Source organism: Bemisia tabaci, chromosome 5, assembly GCF_918797505.1.
Source record: "Bemisia tabaci chromosome 5, PGI_BMITA_v3".
In the NCBI taxonomy this organism is placed as follows: domain Eukaryota; kingdom Metazoa; phylum Arthropoda; class Insecta; order Hemiptera; family Aleyrodidae; genus Bemisia; species Bemisia tabaci.
In genome coordinates this window covers 18,998,224-19,021,768 of record NC_092797.1, presented here as the reverse complement: position 1 = coordinate 19,021,768, position 23,545 = coordinate 18,998,224, and the positions used below count along the sequence as shown (strand labels likewise).

Here is a 23,545-nt window from a genome sequence, read left to right as displayed (position 1 = left end):
CCGTGACTGAGTATTATAATTTTCCTCGAATCATTAGTTTACCGAAAAAATATGTGACTAGTGTACAATAAGTATTGCCAAATTCCTTGCGAGAAAGCCAGCTTTAAGATTGTGCAAAAGTTTCTTCTTGAGTTTTTCTAAGTCCGTAAAAATTAAAATTTTAGTCGCGCTTAATATTGCGCCAAGTATAAAGTAGCCCACTACGCTTATGACCTCTCCTTCACGGACTGTTATCTAAAATATTTCTCTATCATGTAATCTCTGTGCATGTCCTGTTGTATTCAAATATATTGCTTAATAGAGTTGCTTGTTCCCCAAAATCCCCTCCAATTTTAAGTTCCGATTCTATTCCATAAAAAAGTTTCCTCCTATTGAGTACCTTACAATACCTTGCATGCCGTCAAATCGGATCATCAATTACTATCATGGAGCGAAAATTTGAGGAATAAAATGCATTCAACTCTTGTGCTCCTTTTTATTGGCCATTTTAAAGTTTGTTCACGCATATTCCTCTATATTGAAGGTTTTGAGGGAGCAAGATGCCAACTTGCCAGAAAATCAATAATGCTTTAAACCGGCAGTAAAGTTGAAGAATTATGACGTCATCTCGACAACCAGGCTTAAAAGACATTGCACAACGTGCGCTCGAACGATAAAATAAAGGTTGCGCCCTGTCGATCTCAAAGGTGCCAACTTTTTCTCAACTAAAAGGCACCCCTTCAATACCGTGTAAACAGAACATAAAGTGTAATCCTTTCAAAATATAAATCACTCGTTCGGGGAGATCAGAAATATCGCCAAGGATGTATGCTCTTGAAACAACGCCTTGACTACTTCATCACCTTTGTCAAGAAGAGGGTATGACGCTCATTCAAGAAATTGAAATGATTATCGAGCGATTTAAACGCTTTTTAAGAGCCTTGCGAACAATATCGAGCGGTTAGGCTTTTTCGTGACGAATGATTTCGCTTTTATTTTCTCTTTTACGAATTTAATGACAAGTCGTAAATATTTTGGCAGCCCGAATCAAAAGGAAGTCGAGTAGGCTTTGTAATGGATTGAGTGCTGCGTTATACCTGAATGCATGAGCGGTGCAATGCTGCAGAGTAATGTTGATAACATCGTGTAACTTCCTGCATTACATGATATTAATTCAACGCAGAGCAAAGAAAACGTATCCCCCTTCAGTTTTGTGAATATGCAATAAGGACGGCCGCTGTGCACGTTTAGATGCATCCACGGATTACTTTTTAAAGAAACACAAACCTTTTAAACAAGGATAGACAGTTAAAATATTTTCTAAAACCGATTGAACCACCTACAGTCGTGCATGTCATCGACCGCGTCGCGACTACCTCCGCGTACGACTTATCCCCTTAATTTCCAAAGATTCGATTCGTTTCCGTTCTCCTGTCGATTGACACCCAAGCTCGAAACGGCCGTCCTGTATTAAAGTAATAAGTAACAAGTAAACGGTTCAATCGATTTTAGAAAAAGTTTTATTTGTCGATCCTCGTTTAAAAAGTTTGTGCTCATAGTGGCAATAAAGCACTACAAAAAGCGTAATGTAACAACAACAACAAAGTTTCTAAGAAACGAAAGTGCATAATTACAATGTTTAGAAAAAAACGAAAATCTGTGTCCGTCGATCTCTCATTACTTTTAATTAACTCATTCCACATGTTCAAATTATTTTAGCAATGTTTTTTTCCTCTCTCAATTTTAAATTTAGATGAGCTGAATTTCTAGCCTTTGCCTAAGGATGTTGACTTCAATTTTAATTTGGTAAAGACCAAGAATATAAATCAAAGATCAAGATTTTCAAGAATGTAAATTTTTTAGTTTCTCACAGAAAAATGTATTTCAAAGAAAAAATCGGTGAGATCCTCTCCACAATTCGCCACTGCAGAATCGCTGCGATATAGATGTTTAACTTTTCATTTAGATTTAATATTAATCCAAAGTCACTTATCACTTTAAACGTCTTATTAGAGGTGAACTACTTAAACAAAAACTGACTTATGGTTTCGGTGAGTGCGCGGGTTTCATCTTGTTTGTTTTATCAACCGGGTCCATCTACGATGTTTTCAAACTGTGTGAAAGAAAAAGGGATCTACATTTTCGAAAGCAAAAGTATAATATCCAACTATTCTGTGCTTGGTGTGTGATTGATTTCTATACAATTTCATGGATTATTAATTATGTATGTCTTAAACACGCCAATGAAAACGTCCCTAATAATCAATTCCTTACGGGTTTAAGAAAAGAAAACAAGAAAATATCCTACAATATGGAAACAGTGCTGTATAATACGAATGAGGAACAAGGCACGTTCTTGCCGGAGGCTAAAAAAATCAATTACAATCGTTTCGTGTTGTGAATATTTTCTACAAATGAGAACTCAGAAAGTTCAGGCAACTGAAGTCTATAGTAGACCAAATAAAAAAGACGGTAAATTTAAAGCGAGCTCTCGTTTTATTCCTATAGAAGAAGCTTCCGATGACTTCTACTGTCTTTCATGCGGGTAAAGATAATATATTAGGCTCAGGCTGTGTTCATTAAAACGAAGAGAGGATTGGAACAGTTTGTTGACGGCCACAAATCAAAAATATAATCACTTAGCTCGAGCAAGGCTGATTAAAGTTTTAAAATCGAACGCTTGACGAGAAAATTTGAACTTTAACAAGAAGAAAATTAAAAAGAGACAATGTATTCAAATTTGTTCGGGGTTGATTCAAATTGTAAGTGAAGTTGAGAAGAAATTGAGTGTCTTCAACTTTCTATTCGAATTTTTTGGCGCAAATACATTTCATTCATAGATCACGAAATACGTATGAATTAAATTGACATTCTGGACCGTTCCCTCTTTAATTTTTTTTTTTTTTTTTATTTTTCATGTTTTTCATGCCATTTTTCCAACGACCTCACAGTATTTGCGATACGATATTTTATGAAAATTATTTTTTTTAGTAATTCAAATTGAGGAGGAAGTTGAGCGAAAACTCTAAGTATTCAACTTTCCATCCGACTTTGTTGGATCAAATAAAATTCATTAAAAGAACACAAAGTTAGTGTGAATTAAATTGACACCCCGCAGCCTTTCCTCTTTAATTTTTCTCTTTTCTTCTTTTTTTTTAATTCATTTCATTTTTCCATCGAATTCACAAAATTAGCAATACGGTATTTTTTGCAACGCTGAAACATGAATGACTGTAGTTTCAAGGGCTGTTAAAACAATCAAAACTGCGGAGACGATGCCGAGGGTAGTGCTCGAAACTTGAACAGGTGAACTGGAGGGGACATTTAATGCGGGTGTAGAAAATCTGATAACTATCGCGTATCATCGATCCCGATCGATCCGGAGGGACACCGCTCACGCTATGAATCGGGGCACCACGTTGCCATTACCTCGTATAAAATTCGCATTTTACACAATACTTTTAACATTTTATAAACTGAATTGGCAACGTTTGTGGAACCCCACGCGAACTGATACGGATTTTTGTGTATCTATTTGAGGCGAGCTGATGAAGAACTCAGATCAGCCGTGAGTATGCAACACCTGCGTCTGTCTACCGACCGCTGCTTCTATTATCGATAGTTAGCGATATTAATTAGCATATCATGACTCACGCACTCTGTGCGTAGGGCACCGTAATCGTGCGTGTCTAAGAGTGAAATTTATTCAATTTCGAGCTCTCTCTCTATCAGCACTGAAGATCTCCCTACGCTATAGGAGCAAGGTCTGGACTAAATTGATCTTTCCGAAGACAATATCTGCTTGTCTATTAAAGGGTGCATATGGTCAGAATGGTGTCAGCAAAGGCGATAAGAGATATTGGCACATGTGCTGCGAACATTTTTTCTCGTTAAAAATTGAGGAACGGATTGAGACTAGCTTACATCGAAAGTTGAGACTTTAACCTTTGCACAACTTTCCTCGGTACTTATTACTGGACATTTATTTCGATTATAAATGGGAAATTTTTCGAGAAATGTTGCTGCATGTGAATCTGATATTAAGCTGATTTTACTTAATTCTTTAAAATATCTTAGAAATTACAGAAAATAATACGTAAAAAATGAAAAATTAAGGTAACGTTATTGCGATATTCCGATAAAGCGAACACATATTTGAACAGATTTCAGAAACTGAATTTCCTGAATTTATATAAAACATTGTTCGTATCCTCCATCAGCCACTCAATAATTTTTACTTGTGAATGTATTTTATAAAATTTTTGACGTGCACTCATGCAGAATCTTCCATAGCCTCACTAGATACCTGCATGAAAAGCACATTTAATGCGCAAATAAAGTGCAGTTATTTTTAAAACAAAATAAACGACTTAAAACAATTTTTTGTATCATCATCTCGGGCCGATTTAGCGATTTGTCGTTATTTTTAAATGGGTGTATCCGCAACTTTGTTTCCAAGGGATAGTTTAAATAGTATTTCAGAAGGAGAACAAATTTTAAAAATTCTTGAAAGTAAATTTTCACGCCGCGAAGTGGACTGAATTTAAGTTCTTTGAACAAGGGAACGTTTACTGCCGTGTTGAGTAAGAACGCCGTATGAAAATTCGAGGGTTGCCAAAGTGTCCCGGATAAAACATGTATTTTTAAAGAAAATTATGCTTATTTTTCCTTGAAATTTTCAGACGTTTCAGATAAAATTGCAAACAAAATTTCTGAAAAATTCTAAAAAAATACTATCGATTTTCCCGGTAAATTAGGTTTTCTATTGAAGGAAATATGGCAGTGTCTGATGGCTCATACGGCGTTCTTCCTTAGCACGGCAGTATATGAGTCATAACTTCCGTATACTCTATTGAGTTGACAAAGTGCCACACATCAGAATAAAGAGGAAAGTCCAGCAGCGAAAAGACATCATGATTTCAATTCACGCGAAAGGTTTGATTAATACAACTCAAGATTACTCTCAATGGAATCCGAGCGTAAAAGGGTAGCGGGGGTTGATTTTCATGCATATTCCTCCGTTTTACATAATATTTTGATATGAATGAAAAAGGTACAGCGCGGGATGGTGGTCACTTTATCTTAAGGCTCGGGCAGCCTTAAGCTCAGGATCAATGAATATCATAAGTTTTATGTTGTCTTTGACGTGCGCTGAGGGATCGGCTCTCATCATCGCTGCCTGTATAATATCAACATAAATACGCAGGGAGGTTCGGGGTAATTTTTTCCCCATTCATACTAAATATCCCTTGTGGTGATTTGATTTATCTGCCCGAGTCTCGGAGGGTCCCCGGTCCTCTCGGAGCGCTGTATCTATTGAATACGTCACTTTATTTAAATGACCGGTCATTTATAATCGACCAAAAACACATAAAGACCCCGGTGCGGCCGCCGCTGCGCTGTCCGCTCGCCATCCTTGTTTCCTACTTTAAATGAGTCGCGAGTAATTTGGTGAAAAATCATCGGCCCGCTTTTTTCAGCCTCCTCTCTCGATGTCCTCTTCCTTTTTTTTGCGTGTGTCTGTTTCATGCTCGCCGTGTCACAGCGCGTCACACAGGTTCCTTTCACACAGAATTAGGTCTATTCTTGTACGTGTGATATTTTTTTTCGCTCGAAGTGATAGGTTTTTTGCTTACGTGCTTTTTTCCAGAAAAGTTAATTAATCTTGCTTATATTTGCATGGCATGTATTTTGTGGCAGAAATCTGCGCGGTCCGGTAAAAAAAAAGAAATTGCAAGTTAAACAAATACAGAGGCCTCTCATTTTTCAACGATTTCTTGGGCTGTGATAGATTTTTGGACGTGCATTGAGGATAGGTCTAATTTTTTCCTCGTTTATTATTTACTATGCATGTAAATGACAGAACAAGCTTTGTCCTGACGGTCTGCTAATTATGGTTGAGTGGAATGTGCATCAAATTGTGCATTGAAGGTTTTTTTTTTATCTCTCATTTTCCCTAAGCACTGAAAAGCAGATGCAAATAATTCCTAAAGGCACTGTGAAAAGGGACGGCAGCAGCTAGGAATTATTTGCAAATGAAGCGCAAAAGAAATAATTAGTCTGCGATTCTTTGATTGAAAATTAATGTGATGTCAAATGTAGCTATTTCATGAAATAAGACAACTATCTGTACCATTTCTGCTCCATTTTTGTCAAAATAACAAACTTTAGTATATGATGACTTGGGTGACTATAATCGTCGGGTCCGGGTAGAAGAAGATGAGCCCAAAAATGTTGTTTTTTATGTCTAATATTAAATCTGTACCTTTAAACGATCCAAAAATATTAAATATATTATATTATATTATTATTAAATATTATATTATTATTAAATTGACGTGGAATAGAGTCTACCATGCAATATTCAATATGTATCCCGACCAGAGACACGGATTTTAAAATATCGGCAATTAATAATATTTTCTAGGACGCTAGATGCGTCCGCAAAGCCGAATATTAGGATTTTATAGTGAAACAGTGATTCGCATTCATTTCCTCGAATAAACAAAAACTTATTTAGAGTCAAAATAGTTGCCTACTTGAATATTTGACTCTCCAAAAACTTCAATTTCACACCGTACATGAGGTTGGACGCAAATGAGTATCCAGAGAGAAAGAAGTGTGAGTCATTTCCCAGTGTTGAGCTTCTTCCCACCCAACGTACTTTTTAACTGGGTAGTCAGAAGTTGTAGCACACGGTATTATTTTAAGACAACCATCGTGAGTTTCACTATGAAAATTGTGAAGAAGACCCTTTCTTTCATTCTAGAAAATAATGGAGCATGTTTGCACAATAAAAACTGAATAAAGTAAATCAGTGGCTGATGACTTTCTTGCGTTGACTTAAAAGATCTATTAAAACAGAGTCAATCAGATTCTGATACCCAAGTCTTCAGTAATTAAAAACAAAACCCCCTTTCATATACCACCTAGATTTTCAGCGCTCAGGGTTTCATTAAAATAAAGGATGATCTCAGAGGTGGTAAATCCATCGCAAAATCAATAACAGTCGACGGGGATACAAACTCGTTAGCAAGGATAGCTTTTGGGCGAATAAAATAGAGAGGAGTGAATGCCCCCATGAATCACGGATCCCAACCCGAGAGGAAGCAGCACGAAATCCGAAATCAATAAGGTAGCGGCGAAGAAAAATGATTTACGGGATGAACAGGTCGAAAGCGTGAAAAGAGGAAGATAGGAAGCAGGAATAGGAAAAGGCCAGAGGAGTCTCTGCACAAGCGTAGAACATAGGATGATGCAAAGAGCACGTGTTCCGAACAAGATAAGTGATCTGCATCTTATTATGTAAACGAAACACGAGCTGGTCTGAAAGCCGCACCTGTTGTTGGCAATATCTTCGGTTCAGTGGTCGCGAGTTCGACCCCCTCCCTCCCCCCGCGCGCGTTTATAATGCACGGCTCACCTACGCGTAAATGCGTGGAACAGGCGGGGGCGGGAGGCACGGACCGGTTGTAAAATATATCTGGAAACGCACACTAGCACACACGCACGCATGCATACGACCGACTATCAATCTGCCACTATTACACACCAATTATCAATCTTTTTAGGACCGGGAGTGAGTTCGGTTGATTGATATTTGGACTGAGTTAAGCAGAAAGGAACCAAGCCACATTTTGGAAAAAATTGAGTTATGAGTGGTTTTGAACTCAACCACTGCTCTACTATCTATCACCAAAAATTCAAAGTTTTTGTTGGAGCAAATTTTGTAGAAATTGAACTTGAAGTTTATCTTTTACATTGAGTCTTATGCAGGAGCCAAACTTTAAACCTCTTTTTCTCGGTTCGATCCCGATGTGGCTTGGTTCCTTTCTGTTTAACTCCGTCCATTTGTGCACTTTGGGCTGCGATCAAACTCAACTGGGCAGCGGGCGAAGATTACTCGCCGAACCCTTATGGTTCATTTTTCATTCGTTTCCAGTTTTCTGGCCCATCGTTGCCGTGGAAGCGGGAACGCCTGTCGGGCCCCCCTCTCCCGGGGAGCTCGGCCCCCCGGACCCTGACCCCCAACTTCCCCCGCCGCGTCCGCACCCTCCACCGGTTCGTCTTGTCGGTCAGTCACTCCACGACGAACCCGTCTCCGTTTGCAAGTTGTAACGGCAGCCTCCTCTATTTGATTCGCCTACTGCCTGCCCCTACCAGTCTCCTCACCAACAGCCATTTGTTTAGAGAGCGAGAAGGTTTTTTGGCTCCATCTTCGTGGCGTATACTGTCGTGCTAAGGAAGAACATCGTATGAACATTCAAGAATTGCCAAATTTCCCTCGATAAAACATGTATTTTTGACAATATCCATGCATATTTTTCCTTGAAATTTTCAGATATTTTAGATGAAAAAGCGTACAAAATTGCCTGAAAATTTTGGAAAATTATATTCGCAATTTTCCCAGTAAATTTGGTTTTTATCTGAGGAAAAATGGCAACGTCTGAAGGCTCATACGGCGTTCTTCCTTAGCACGGCAGTATAGCCCTCATATTGATTGTCCGGTCAATTTTAAATCGCTCATCAATAAAATCAATGGCTGTATACGGATACTTGTGAAATGTAGATTATTTTTAGGAAAAAAAAATCGAACATATTGATTTGTTTCTTCGGATTTTTAGCCCTAAAATACGAATAATGTGTTGCCAACACACGCAGTCGTTGTCTAAATTCATGAGTCGTTCATGAGTCGTAAACCCGCCGAAAAGAACACAGAATAGTGTCAACTAAACAAACGGGCGTGTTTCAGACCACAAACTATATGTGTCGGAGGATAGGAGGTCCAAATGGACGTATTTCTATCAAACGGAGCTATGTGCATTAAGACATGAGCCCTGAGGCCCATAAGAATACACGTATAACAGGGCTAACGTCATAATGCACATAGTTCCGTTTGATAGAAATACGTTCAAATAAACCCACAGTTAACACCAGTTTACTCGGAGAAGAAGAGTATTACATTTCCGAGAGATGATACTAAAATTTAAAAATATATAATTGAAGTAAACATGCGGGAGACAAATTTTCAGAACAATATTCTCGAAAAAAAACTTACAGTTGTAGTAGGAAATAAGTTTTGAAATTTTGCTCCTCTTAAATAACTTGTCTTTCATTGCTCTATTAGGCTGTTTTTGCATGGTACAGTTATGAAAAATGCATGAGTGTTTGCTTAGATGAAAATTTTATTTAACTATTAAGTGAAGAAAAGTGACGTGATTTAAAAAAGTAGCACTGAACTGTGTTATACCGTCTCTTCTATCTTCGGATGTTGCTCGCGTAACCGTTGAAGCACCACTACAAATGATGCAAACGAAAATAACAAACGCAGTATACAAGTAAGGTAAGAAAAACGAAGCGCGTTGATGACGGCGCAGGGATACAACTATTCGTGCTTGATGGATGCCCGTGTTGCGTCTGAATAATTGAAGGCGCGATGGCGTGAGGCGTGAACTCTCAATGCCCCGCTCGCTGGTGCTCCTTGTCGCTAAAATTTGAAAGAAAAATTAGGAAATGTGACCGGTTTCCGTCTCTCCCATTTTGGCTATGCTGCTCACGTAGCCTCTGAAGCACTGCGGCAAGTAAAACAAATAGGATACAACTATTCGTACTTGATGGATGTCCGGGTTGCATATGCAAAATTGAAGGCACGACGCGCGAGTTGCGAACTCGTAATGCTTTGCTCTATGTTGCTAGTGAGGAGTCACTCCGATTCGAAAAATTGATAAATTGACATTATTTGGTCGACATTTAAAAAATCAACGTTTCAATTGTTTTAACTTAATATTTATTTGGTCTCCAACTTACTAAAGGGATTACACTATCAAGATCATTTGAACAAATCAATCTATGGCAAAAAATAAAAACGAGGCAAAAACTGCACATGAAAAGTGAATACAATTACAAAAGAAAGGTAGTTGACAACTTTCGATTTTTCCGGGTTGAGTCATGGAAGATTCTTTTAGAATGGGGCTAAAAAAAAAAAAAAAGACATGTAATTCCATAAAAAAGTTTAGTGAGGCGAGTTAAAGCACCTGTATTCTTTAAGTATAAACTATTTAAGTGAGATGCAGAATTTATATGCGAATGAAATTGTTCCATAAAAAAATGATTAAGACACTGCCTGCCGTTTACCTGAGATTGAAACAACATTTTATCCAGAGGAAGGGAAAAAACCAGAATGTTTAGTAATTTGTTTAAGTTACCAATTTAAGTGTACGAATGTAAAGTCTTGTAAGTGTACCTTAAATGAACCGCTTTAGGCAGGAAGGAACCAAGCCACATCAGCTATTGCCAAATTCAATTGGGCAACTTAAATTTTTAAATGAGAACGGTTGTGCATGCGGAGTTTTTCTCGTGTGTTTCAGTAAAATTGCTGTATATTACGAAGCAATTAAATTCCTTAAAATTTTCAAAAAAATCCGTACAAACGTTCTTTTCTAAGAAATGAAACTGCCCAGTTTTTAGAAATGACTGTTTTTTGTGCGTTGCACCTTTGCCCAGATTAAGTTGTTATTTTATTGATTTTCAAAATTTTCGATCTGCTCACCGCGTTTCGCCAAAAATTTTGACAAGGAAACTTGTGCCTCAGTGCTGAACATCCCACCCCATCCAATGATCCACCGAGTCTCTTTTCCTTAAGGCTAAAATTAGGTCAGTGGGATTTGGATGGGTTAATCCTAGTCTCTCGGACACGCACGGATATGATACGTGAGCGTGGCGCGAGGCCGCTCGTTCACGCTCGACTCGCGCGGTGCGGTGCGGTGTGCGGCTCGTTGCCCGGTGCGTAAAACATCCCGTAAACGAATTAGTAACGCATCGGAGCTTGAAAGCGGCCGCGGCTCCTTGCGCCTTGTTACCAGCAGAACATCTGACGAACGGCTCTATCAGTGTGTCGCGATTAATTCACCTCGGCTACCGGCTCCGTCCTCCGAGCCCCGAGCTTCTCGGAAGTTTTTAATTAGCATCGACTCGGCCACACTCGCCGGAGCTTTCCTGGAAAGCCTATTGATCCACCGTGAGTCCTCTCCAAGCCGGAAGCTCGTGGCGGAAGGACGTCCTGCGTTACGATTATTTTAGCGTTACGGGCACGGTCAACCAAAGGAGTGGCAGGGGACGAGCTGTAATGCGCTATATCTCCTGAAATATCTCTAAATAAAATATGAAAATATACTGGAAAAATAAGTCTCTTAGATCCAGAGTCCAGACTCTTGAAAAGATTGTCAAGAAAAAGCATTCTTGATTTAATCGGATTTTTGCTTGAATCGAGAGCCAAGCCTCTCAATTTAAGCGGATCTCCTTTTGATTGAAGCAAAAATCCGATTGAATCAAGAATGCTTTTTCTTGTCAACTGTTTTAAGAGTCTAGACTCTGAATCCAATAGGCTTTTTTCCTTAGTGTATCACCAATTCATCCTTTGAGTAAAAGGAGAATTTGCACCAAAATTGTGTATAACTTCGTCGGAGAGTGCTCAATGAGCTAAGTTTGCACTATTTTTCTTGAAATTGTAGAGAAATGGGTTTAAAAGTGAGAACACGTGTCGACTTATGACGTCACCTGGCGGCATCTCCTAGTTCGTCACTCCTTTCGCGTAAGGGCGTATATCTATTTCTACATGAGTCTTAGAAAGCATAGAGTCGTAAGGAGATCAGGGCTCACAAGGCAATTGAGACACTTCCTTACGTCGGAGGAGCGACGATTTAAACACATGCATTTTAGCAGATTAGGTAATTTTGTCATTTTTCCTCCAATAATTGATTCCCTGCGAATAAAGATGTTAAGATTATGGCTGAAACAAGTCAGTTTTTTTATGTAGAGAAATAAGTAAGTTAGGTTTTTGGAATGACTTTGTTTTGGACAGGAAATATTGACTGCATCTCCGATGAATAATGTTTCTCAGTTCACCCCCCACGGATCTTTCTCAATTTAAAAAATATTCAAAATAAAAATGAGATGCGCACGCTCAAAGTTAGAGACTTTAACGCGCTGCAAGAAAAAACAACGAAAGTCAAATTTTTTTCATTCATCGATAATGAAGACATTTTGACAATGATATTGGTTGTGGAATAAAGCAAGCTTGCAATAACTAATTAAAATCGTATCGAATTCGCTACCATTCCACGTGTATGTATTGGTCAACACGTTGTGAAAAAACAATGAAAGTATATAAAAATTCTGCAACCACCCAATTATATAACATCAAAAATAAGACGTAGGCAAATTAATACTGCCATAAACACTTTCTCCCGAATGGCGAGTGGAACTGTTTCGAAAGGGTTGTGAAATGTTTGGCATATCATTTTTCCGAGGCAAACATGTGAATCGGCATGCATGGCTTGGATATCTAGATCATAGCTGATCAGGGGCGAGGCGTGAATGATCGATTATCGATATTCCCCCCATTTGAAACTATAGTAAAGAATCGATTATTAAGGCGTTCGTTGTGAACACCCTGTTTACCGATCATTATCCATAGGTTTAAATGGCAGATCAATCGCGATATGTAGCGAAGCACGCCATGCCACGCCACTGTAGCTGACGAACGGGGAATGATATTGAGTGAGACAAATTCAGTTATTTTAGCAACTGGGACGTGGATTCTCCGTGTGCAAAAAAAGAATTAAAAAAGGACCAGTTTCTCGGATTCAACGGCTACAGACAATTATTTTTGAAAATTCAATTTTCCGAAGAATTTGTCATTGTTGAGAAAAAAACGAGGTCATGTACCGTGGTAATTAATTTTTTTTGTACCCATTCTGACACAAAACAATCGGATTAGTCATAAATGGTGGTAAAAGGACGGAATGAAGCCTTTCGGAAAAATTCCTTGATCAAATAAACATCTGAGAACATTCTCAGATACACTGTGGACTTATTTCCATGTATAAATGCCTGCTGAATTCGTCGAGGACCTTTATTTTTGACTGCCGTAAGCAAATTTCCTTAAAAATTGCATTTCTCTCGGTTAAAATCTATTTAAGGGGAAAATTATAATGTTCCGGATGGACCTGAACCTTGAGACAGATAATCGGAGGTCATTGCTGGAAGTAACTATATAAATATACCCACACCACGACCCTGCTTTTTGGTAAACCAATTCTTGCTTATATTAATGAAATGTATTCCAGGAAATGCTTCATAAGAGAACAATCGGAAGATGAACTAAATTGCAGTACTTTATTATTGAACTCTAAAACTACTATTATATTAGAGTACAAAAACATAATCTTAGAATAATGGTGGAACTAGAATTTACTTATTTTAAAATAACTATCAAAGCGCGCTTTGGTCATCTTCAGCTGAGAAAAAATGATGGCAAACTATGTACAAAAATATGACTAACTGAAACTGTACACTTAAAAATTACAATCTAAAATAAGTCAATTTTTCTACTTAATTGAGTAGAAAAATATGACACGTAAAGTAAAACAAATAAAAATGCATTGGTCGGAGCGAGTAATTCACAACTTGCAAATAATTTACAAGGCATACAAAAAATATCACACACAGCAAAATGAAATTCTCAAAAATAAGTGTTCAAGTAATATTCATTGTTTTACCTTCCGAACGTCTATAGTTATGACTAAAATGATATTATGGAATTTGAACCAAACAAACGAATTATGGGTATGCATGTTCATTTTTAAAGTTGTGTGTCCATTCACAACCTTATATTAAATATCAGATACGGAAGTTGGATTTGGATGGTGCTCTAAAGAGAGAGGGGTGTAGTGAACAAGATGCTGCTAGCGAGAAAATGGTTTCGATACTAGGTAAGATTAAAATTTTAATGCAATTTACACCAAAATTTTTAGTGTGTTTGCTCCTTTTCTTTGGGTGCAAAGATTATCACGAGCATTACCTATGTGGTTCAAAAATCGCAGAAATATATGAACTTCTTTCTCACCATACCCCCTCATCCCCTTTTCCTTTTTTCCCTTTTGTCTAAGATTTCTTATGAATTTCAAGTTGCTGAATGAGATACCTATGTTGTTTTTCCCCAAAATTTGTTGGAAAATACCTCAAAAAATTGAGTAAAGTCCATACATAAAAAGGGAAGCATTTAGTAACAGAAAATTAAAGCCGGCACATGAAATAAAATTTTCTCCAAGATGAAAATATTTTACTAATATTGACTTGTCTGCAATTTTTAAAAGTTTAAGCAACTACAAGAAATGAATTTGAAGAGAAAAATGTTGTTAAAAATTATCAATCAACCCTTCTCAAGCTAGAGTTTAAGAGCTACTAATTTGATGCCGATGGAGAAAAATACTTGAAAAGATGAAAACATTAATGGGAATGCCTAGTTCATTTTTATGAGTATCATTACAAAATCGTTTTCGTGCATTTCAAATGTCTTTATCCATTTCCTCACTTCAATTCATTCCTGTCCTGAAAACAGCAAATGCTTCTTAGTGCGACGAATGAGATCAACTTCTTCTTATGAAAAAAAACGTAATCATTTTCAATATTTAAATCTCTAAATAATATTATTTTTTCATGCTAAGATTTTACCATGCGCTTTACATTTTCAGAGCTTCAAACACGTTTTTTTTATTTTTAGGATATCTAAAAGCTGAAGTCTCTTTGCTTTGTTACTACTTCAAACTTCCAATGAAAGAAGCTTATTCAATATTGATATCCTTAATTGATTAATTTAATAACAGGAGGAGACTCTTTCCTCATAAGATAATTGGAGGATTTTGAAAATCCATTTTGTGTTACAGAATGTTACAGGAACAAATTTACCTCAATAAGATGATTCAAACCAAATGCTAGTTTTAAAGTGAGTCGCCTTTTCATGTGCGAGGCATCAGAGGGCACAGTACACCGGGATCTTCGTTCTGAGAAAAAAAATCCACTGATCAATATCGCACAACACGAAGCAGCAATTCCTCGCAAACTTTGATTTCTTCAATTGTTTCGCCATGGTCATTCAGTTTTGAGTACCTGCAAACATTATTTGTCGGGTTACAAACTAAGAAGATATGATAGGCTACATTTTACAATAAGAAAATACTACTTCTGGCTTTCAATAAGAACAACATTTGCACCACCAGTTTACCTATGGAATTGAGTGCTTTTGTAGATGAGCTAGACATGGTAGTTCCCAATTGCAAAATGTAGTCCATAAGAAAGTTAGGAAAACCAACTTGCAAATTGATATTTTGATGTAAACTGTACTTGTTATTTGCTGTGAATTTTATCAAAACGCTTTTTAGAAACAACTTTAAAAATGCTCATTAGTTTATGACATGACAAAAAATATTAACACACCCACCAAATTTTCTCATTGTCTAATACTCCGCTAAATTCGTGAAACATTCGGGGTGAAATAAAGCGACTAAATACTTATACGGATTTCCATATCTGTTGGTAATAAAATAATTGCAAACTTAACAGTTACCTTCGCATCGTACCTCATTTTCACAAATGGTGAAAAATCTAGGGGGAAAACACTTATACTCCTCTAAATGTCCTCCATAATATATTTCATACTGAATATCGACGGTGAAACTACCATATACCACGTATCTCGGTTTGCGACGTTGTATAGACTTCCTGTCATAATTTATTTTTTAAATGGAAAACTGCTCAACGTCAATTCTTGAAAATGTCCGTGTATTTTCCTCTATATCCGAAGAAAACGGCAAAAATTTCAAGAAATGATATTGATTTGTTCTCCTCCAAAAAAATAAAATGGGAACGGAGATTTTTAAACATCACAAACAAGATACGTGGTCTGGTAGTTTCACCGTCGATATGTTCTATGCATGATGTGGAAACAATGCACGAGAAGTTCAAAAGGCCATCATTTGTGATCTGTTACGCAAATAAGGGATTCAAAAACGAATTTCAAAAAATTATACAGCCATAAAAGCCAGATTGGTCCGAGCCATTTACCTTAGAGTACCCTAATTAGTCCAAAAAAAATTATTTTTTAATAACATTCAACAATTTAATTTCTTCATTTTTTGAACGTCATTAGTTGATCAGTTCTGCTTCTTTTTTCACAAACTTTGACTCTCGTAAATTAAGGTATACCAATGGATCGTTTCCGAACTGTTGACTTGACTGAATTGAGGTTTTTATCCCATCTTGCTCTATGCAGGAAGAAGGAACTTTGAATTTTTCGGTCAATGATGTCTATTTCCCGTAGTTAAACTTGAGAAATACCGCAGAATTTGCGAAACCAATAATTTATCTCGTTTCTCAATGGAGACTTTTATAAAAAAACCAAACCGAATGCATAAAAACAGAAATTACCTGTTTGATATTCCGCTAAAAGCACCAATCATCACCAGCAGAGTCGAGATCACCGATGAGCTTTGGTGGTGCCGTTCACAGATCGCTTCTTCTTGAAGAATCCACCATCAGAGAAACCACCACCACCGACCTCTCCGTGCCCGAACTTGTGCCCCTCGGCATGCCCAGCCTTCTTGGCGTACTCCTCCTCCTCGCCGTGGTGCTCCTGCTGCCCGGCCTCACCCTTGTGTCCCTTCGACTGGTGGTAGTTGTGCCCCTCGTCCTGCTCGCCCTTCTTCGCCCCGTGCGACTCGTGGTATCCCGCGTCCAAGTGTCCCTTTTTCTCCTTGGCGCCCTTCTCTTCCTTATGCTGTTCCTCCTCGTGGGCATGCTCTTCCTGTTCGCCGAGATCGTGGCCCTCGTCGTAGAACACCTCGTCTTTCTTGTACTCGTCCTTGTGGTGCACCTTGTGGAAGCCGGAGGACTTGTGTCCCTTCTTGTGCCCGCCTTTCTTCACCACGGAGATCCCTTTGCCGCCTACGTTCCCCTCGTGTGCCTCGCCGTAGTGTTGGGCCTGGTCCACGTGGCCCTTCTTGTCCCCGCCTTTCTCGCTCACGTGGGCTGCCTTTTCTTCATGTCCGTGTTTCTCACTCTCGCCTTTCTCGTAGGCCTCCTCTTTCTTGAACCCTTTGTCGGCCTTTTCTCCTTGCTCGGCTTTGTGGGCCTCTACGAACTTCTTCCCGCCGTCCTTTTCGTAGTGCTTCTCCTTATCGTACTCCCCACCGCTGCCATGGAAACCACCGCCGACACCCAGAAGTCTAGAGCCAGCACCCTCTAGAGGTTGATCTTTATTGGCATCTCCTACGATTTCCTGGATGTTCTTGGGCGGCTCGGCGGTTTTGACCGGGTCTTTCGACTCGCTGGTCGTCTCTCCGTTCTCGGCCTTTCTGTGTTCCGGCGCCTCCGAGGGTGTGATGCTCGTCGTTGCGCGTGCTTCGAGACCTCTATACTTGTCCGGGTTCGGTCGCCGGTTGGTCACGCCCCCGTCACTAGGGAACCGGAATGCACTACCGGCGGCACTGTTCGGCACTACTCGGGTCACAGCTTTGAAGTTTGTCGTCGCGGTGTCCGCATCATTATATTTCGGAGTTTGAGCTTGAGGCTCGAAGCTCTCCACATTTTCCGCGATGTTCACTTTGTTCGGGTTTTGGGTCGACTTGGTCTCCGAGTCGACGAGGCGCCCTGATTTCTCGTCACTGTCGTATTCTTGGTACTCGGCGTCGTAGTATGTGTCTTTCGGCGGGTGTCGAGCGGCACCTTTGCGTTTCTTGCCGGTGTCTATTTCGTACTGGTCGTAGAAGCTCTGCGACGCCTGCTCCTTGGCCAGCCGCTCGGACATCTCGGCCAGTCTCGCGATCTCACGTGGGTTCAGCTTCAAACCGGGTAAACTCCGTAAATTCGAGCTGTGGAGACGTTCACTTTCAACGGCTAGTTCGATAAGTCGCGGATCCACAAATTCCTGTTCCACTTGACGCCTGTCATACACCGCTGTACCCTCGACTGCATTTTGCGTCAGTATGGGCAATAACACCACAAGTAACACACACCGCACATGCGTCATTTTTGGGAGAGTGCCCCAACTGATTGTAAAGATAGACCCCAACTGATTGTAAGGATAGACGCTTGAGATAACTGAGTTCACTATTACACGATTGAGCGACACGAACGGTTAAGCGATGGACACAGGTCGGCTGTGACCCTGCAACTGGCGGCGCTCTGGGCGGGGCTCAATCTTATATTTTAGTTTTGATCGGAAGAAAGTGGGATCTCTTCGGGGGATTGCAACATCGAGGAGGACGCGAAGAACGGACAAAGGGAATTTTAGGAAAATCATCAGAAGCTAAAGACCGAGTAATTAAGGCCGCCTGTCCGAGCAAATCAGCGTAAAATCACCGGGGAACGAGCGGATAAAGAGAAATGACGCGAAATTGGCACATGGTCTTACGAAGCGGAACGAACCGCAGTTCGGTCAGCTTCCACGCGAAAACAGAGCGAGTAAACGCAGCGGTTGAACGCGAAGAGGTGAAGGAAAGAAAGCGGCCGGGAAAACCGTAGGCACCCGCGCGTGCAAGCGAGAGAGAGAATCGCGGGTGAGAAGGGCTATCAATCGGATTTCAAGGGTGAGCCGTGGATTATTCCATCTTCAATGCAGAAATGCTGATGTCGCACCGTGGTCCAAGGCTTGTATTCCGCTTGAGTAAAGGCGTCAGACTGTTTACACGCGCGCCGAAAAATAGCGCTCAGATCTTCGCTTTGAAGTCTTGCAGCATGAGTTGTAATATCGACGCTGTATCGTTGCTATATACGTTGAATCCAAATTTTGAATATCTACGAACTGGGATCTCATATTTTGACTTGAGCGATCGGGGTGTGATTTTATGCTGATTTTAGGCTAATTTGGAGGTTTCAGGAGAAGCAATTCAAAATAAAGGGCTTCAAATTGCAATTAACTGCAACAGTTGCAATTTGCAACAAGTTTACGAGAAAAACTAATTTTCATGCAAAACCGATTCCAGTACCTCAAAGCCTTCTTTCCCCAAGAAAAAAAAAAAAAAAAAATTGCCACAATCCCAACTATACTCCTGGCTGATGTTGGCGCCAGGTATGAGGGCAATTGCAACAGCCAGAGGTATGGTTGATCCAACCACACTTTCGGTAGACTCAACTGTGCCTCTTATATCTGGCGCTAAAATCAGCCAGAAATATAGTTGGGACTGTGTACTTATTTTCCGTGCTGTATTCGTAGCCTTTGTAAGTTTCCAGTTTCAGCACGCATTTCAGCAACGGTCCATATGATTTCCTGTAAGGAAGGGAGACAGATACCGGCATCTCACATATCGTCGCATCTCTGACGTAAGGGCTTATCTCGATCTCCGCATAAGCCCCAGAAAATATGGATGTATATGTGAAACAGGGCTCAAGTAGGTATTGAGATACGGCCTTACGTCAGAGGAGTAACGATTTTTCTTTCCCTTGGATCCGTTTTGTTTTTCTATTTTTTGGGTTTTATGTTTAGAAACTCAAAATTCGTTATGCATTAAATCTTTATTTCTTTGCACAGTACACGGAGAAAAAACTTCGTGCGTGGGACCCGAAGTTTAGGTCACATGGATCTCTGAAGTTTTCGGATTGAGCATCCGAACACTTAAGGTCCAGCTGTTGAAGTTTGGATCGCACATCTGAAACTCCAGTTCTCACGTCTGAAGTACTTCGGTTCTCACATTTGCAGTACTTCAGATGTAAGAACTGAGGTTTCAGATGTGTGATCCGAACCTTAGCAGCTGGACCTTAAGTGTTCGGATGCTAAATCTAAAAACTTCAAGGATTCATACGGACGTATTTCTATCAAACAGACCTATGTGCAAGTGAGAAATATGGGGTGTGCTCGTTATTTCTCTGGCCGTAAGACTGAATGAGAATAATGAAACGCCAGTGACGTCAACGGTGAAGAAACCGTCGCCGTTGTGGCTCGTGGGCTGCTTTAACTCATGAGCCCTGTCCACACCGCTCTCGTCCCATCCTCGCGGCTCATGAATCACGCACACTTTTACATTGCTTCTTATGCAGCTTTCTAGAGCACACCCCATATTTCTCACTTGCAATTAGGTCTGTTTGGTAGAAATACGTCCATATGACCTAAACTTCAGGTCCCACGCACGAGGTTTTTTTCTCCGTGTAGTATAGCATACAGAACCCCCTGAATCTTGGCCCTATACCATGGTGTGCCGTATCGTTGGGATAGGAGAGGAAGCGGGCGGATGGTGGATGCGCGAGCCTTGGATGCTGGAGATTCAAGGAAAGATGCATCCGAGTGCGATCTGATCAAGCGGAATATTACTTCATGATTGATCGTTGCGCAATGGTGACGTTTTGTCTGGGTGCCTTCGTCTGACCGCCCCCCATTCCTCCATCCTCGACCCCTTGCCCGCTCGAAGAGGTTATTGTCTCGGTTTGGTTCTTTAATTTCAACCGGTGACTCCGACGCGACGCCCGCGCTCGGGAAACCCGCTCAACGGTGGATTCCAAGTACATCAATTTTCTTCTTTGACCTTCTTTTAAACTCCGACTAAGGACTAAGGTCAATGAATAATGGGTGTCTTTCGCTTGCACTGATGTGTTCGATTCGCACGCTCCGTGTTTGCCGTGGAACTCTCTAGAGTTCCTGTCCATCTCGGTGACCTGCTTTACGTCCCTGACGTGATTACGCCTTCTTTAAAATAGGTCTGTGTGAATTTCCGCGGGACATATTTTAAAGTGGACTTTATTTGTCCATTTGCCCATAATTATTGCAAACTGTTTGCAGTAGACGCACGAGTCATTTGGTCAGGAAGTTGGTAACGTAGCCAACGTGCGTTAAAATCAACATAAATCTGAAAATCTCAATAAAGAGGGGAAAAGCTCATATGAGCACAATTTTCCCTCGAAGAGATGTGCTGTTGGCACCTAACAGCACATCTCTCGGAGGAATAATTGTGCTCATATGAGCACAATCTCTCTGTATTGAGATTTTCAGATTTATGTTGATTTTAACACATGTTGGCTACGTTACCAACTTTCTGTCTGATCAATTATTAGACCTCGATCGAAGAGTGAAGTTTTAGTAGTTACTGAGAGTCAAAGAGCGATTAACACATTGCGCACATCGCATCTTCGTTTAAAAAAAAAAAAAAATGGAATTCACATGACAAACAAACTCTTTAAATAGTCATTCTTAAACAAAAAGCCTACCACAAAATGTGTACATTTTCATATACGCGTAATAATGCTTATTTTTTCTTTTTCTTTTTTTCAATTTTTTTTACTTATCTTAATTTTGTATTTATAAATTTTTTTTCTTAATGTTAAAATAATTCGTTCATTTATTAGATCAAGTCTCGATTTTGTTTAGCCATCGACGGTCTGCATGTAGCCAACGGCATGTTTCCGACAAATCTTGTATCTTGTTTTTATATTCTGTAACGCGGAGGACTGAAACTATCAGTAAATCGTGCTCAATGGGTGCCACAATGGGGCCAGATATTTAAAAAGGCGCAATTTTCGGCCAAATTTGAAGGTCTTTGCGTTTCAAAGATAATGATCCCACAAAATTTAAACCCATATCGCTCAACCCCCGCAGATATTGACATTTTATCATAGTACTTGTGATAATTGTTTCAATAAAAGAGGAATACTGATCCACAAGGAAAAATATTCACCAAGAGAAAATTTTACCTTATCAGAGATAACCGTGATATAATATCTATGTCCAGTCTATAGGAAGTGCTTTACACCCACTCTTGTTCGTGAGATCTTGTAAGAGCTTTTATCTAAAGATCTCAATATTTTATTTCGAAATGTGCAATTGAATTTTTCTGTCTCGAAGATGATAAAATAAGAAACGACAAAAACTGAAACCATTTCTAGACTGTTTTCTGCCACACTCGATTATCCCCCTTCAGGCTGGTTTTTTGATTCGCCCGACAACGGTATACTGTCAGGTGCTACGGAGGTTTGCGAATACAGTACAGAAGTCTTTTATGTTCTGATTTTGAGGAGATTATACGGAGCCAACGAAAACAAATCCATTTGAAAACCCCTCATCGAAGTCGGGATTAAATAAATAAATACAAATAAAATGACCGCTGATCGGAGAGCAAAAAATTGAATCACATGCTCAATTGATGGAGAGCCTCGCAGATTAAAAATAAATAAGTCGGTTTGTTGAAAGGAAAGAGGACAAAGTAGTAGCCTTTCGGGGCCGTCTCGTGAAGGGTGGTCAACCCTGAACTATTGGCCCTAAGGGTGTGTCAACAGTTGCCAGATGTACTGAAAACATAGAATGGGCACGCGGAATGTTACGTCGGGAAGATTTGAACTGAACAGATCAGGCCAATTATATCGACTAATAATAATTTTAAAATACATTCATTGATAGTTACAAACATGGGCCTCACAATTGGTACAAAAATCTACATTTAAACCTTAAAAATCAGTTGCTGAAGCTTGGAAAAAAATTATTGGGAACAAAATAAGACATGCATCCAATTACTAGCGCAAAAAGGCGTAAGATAAGGAACACCTCAGTTGACGTCAGCCAGGTGCACTAACCTCTGACAATGAAATTACTGTTGAAGACATCATGAAGACATGTGAAAGATAGGAAAATAGTTCAAAATCTCGACCTTTGGCCAATTTCCCGAGCCCGAGCCCGTGTTTTTCTTAGAAGCACAGAATTTTGATTGTATCATTCCGTAAAGAAAAAAAAAACTCCGAAGTCGAAACTACCCGTTGAAATATTTAAATCCGGAACAATCAGTCCACCAGGCGTAAAGAAAATGATTTAAAAGCCTGATATGGCAAGTATGCATTCGAAGAGATGGCTTCACCCAGTGACGAGGGCAGTGGATGAATCCTATTGATTCGTTCAGTTTTGACGTGGAAGAGTAATTAAAATTAAATACTCCACTCAAATATTTGCTTTAAATTGGGCTCACCATCAGTATATATCCAGAGGTCATTCTCTTGTGTGGTCACTGCGCTCATCTGCCGTGTTTTCCAGCGGCAGTTTGTTCATCATTTTAAAAATCCAATGCAATAGATGATATTGGTTTCAATTCATTCTACCTCTCAACAATTCAGTGCTTGATATTTTCCGTCTAAATTCGTGTCCAACAAAGCATCGTGTCCTCCTTGAGGCAAACATAGATACAAATTGGGTTTGTTCACTGATTATTTGAGGCTCCTAATTTTCGATTTTGATCAGTGTTATAACGTGCAGTAAAACAAGGGACAAAATTTTTAACGGATTTTGTTTTTTTCGATAGGGAGATTTTCAGTTTTAGTTTTACTGTAAACATGGTAAATACTGGACAGGTTAACCTAGTGGTCAGCGCGTTTGACTCTATAGGTCAATAGGTCCCGGGTTTGGACTCCGTTAGTGGCGCCAAATTTTCACGGAACTGATGAGTGGATCTGCAGGACCAGATTCTACTAGGCCTTAGTCCCTGAAAATTTGAAAAGCTTGGAGCGTGGATGTGCCTATCTCTTGGTGTCAACGCAACAGTAAATAGCGGTCTATAGTTGGCTGCAAGTCCCAACAAAACATAAGCCAACAAGCAAGCAAAAAAAAAAAAAACCCCTAACTTTGAAAAGAAATGTTTTTAAAGAATACAAATTGAACGAATTACATTTCAAATCTTCGGGATACTCGTAAATCTGACTACGATTGTCCGTCAAGTATTTTTTGAAGTTAATAAACGGCTATTGTATGTATTTATTTCGA

General features: G+C 39.6%; 1 protein-coding gene across 1 annotated transcript; it reads right to left on the bottom strand.

Annotated features, from left to right (window-relative positions):
- Nucleotides 1–13,141: 13,141 nt before the first annotated feature.
- On the bottom strand, nucleotides 13,142–18,798 carry LOC109044803 (uncharacterized). Its single transcript, XM_072300387.1, has 2 exons — nucleotides 16,246–18,798; nucleotides 13,142–14,928 (listed from the first exon to the last, which is right to left on the bottom strand). Exon 1 carries the CDS (start codon nucleotides 17,843–17,845, stop codon nucleotides 16,295–16,297), a length of 1,551 nt encoding a protein of 516 aa, XP_072156488.1. The 5' UTR covers nucleotides 17,846–18,798; the 3' UTR covers nucleotides 13,142–14,928; nucleotides 16,246–16,294.
- Between the last annotated feature and the right edge of the window lie 4,747 nt (nucleotides 18,799–23,545).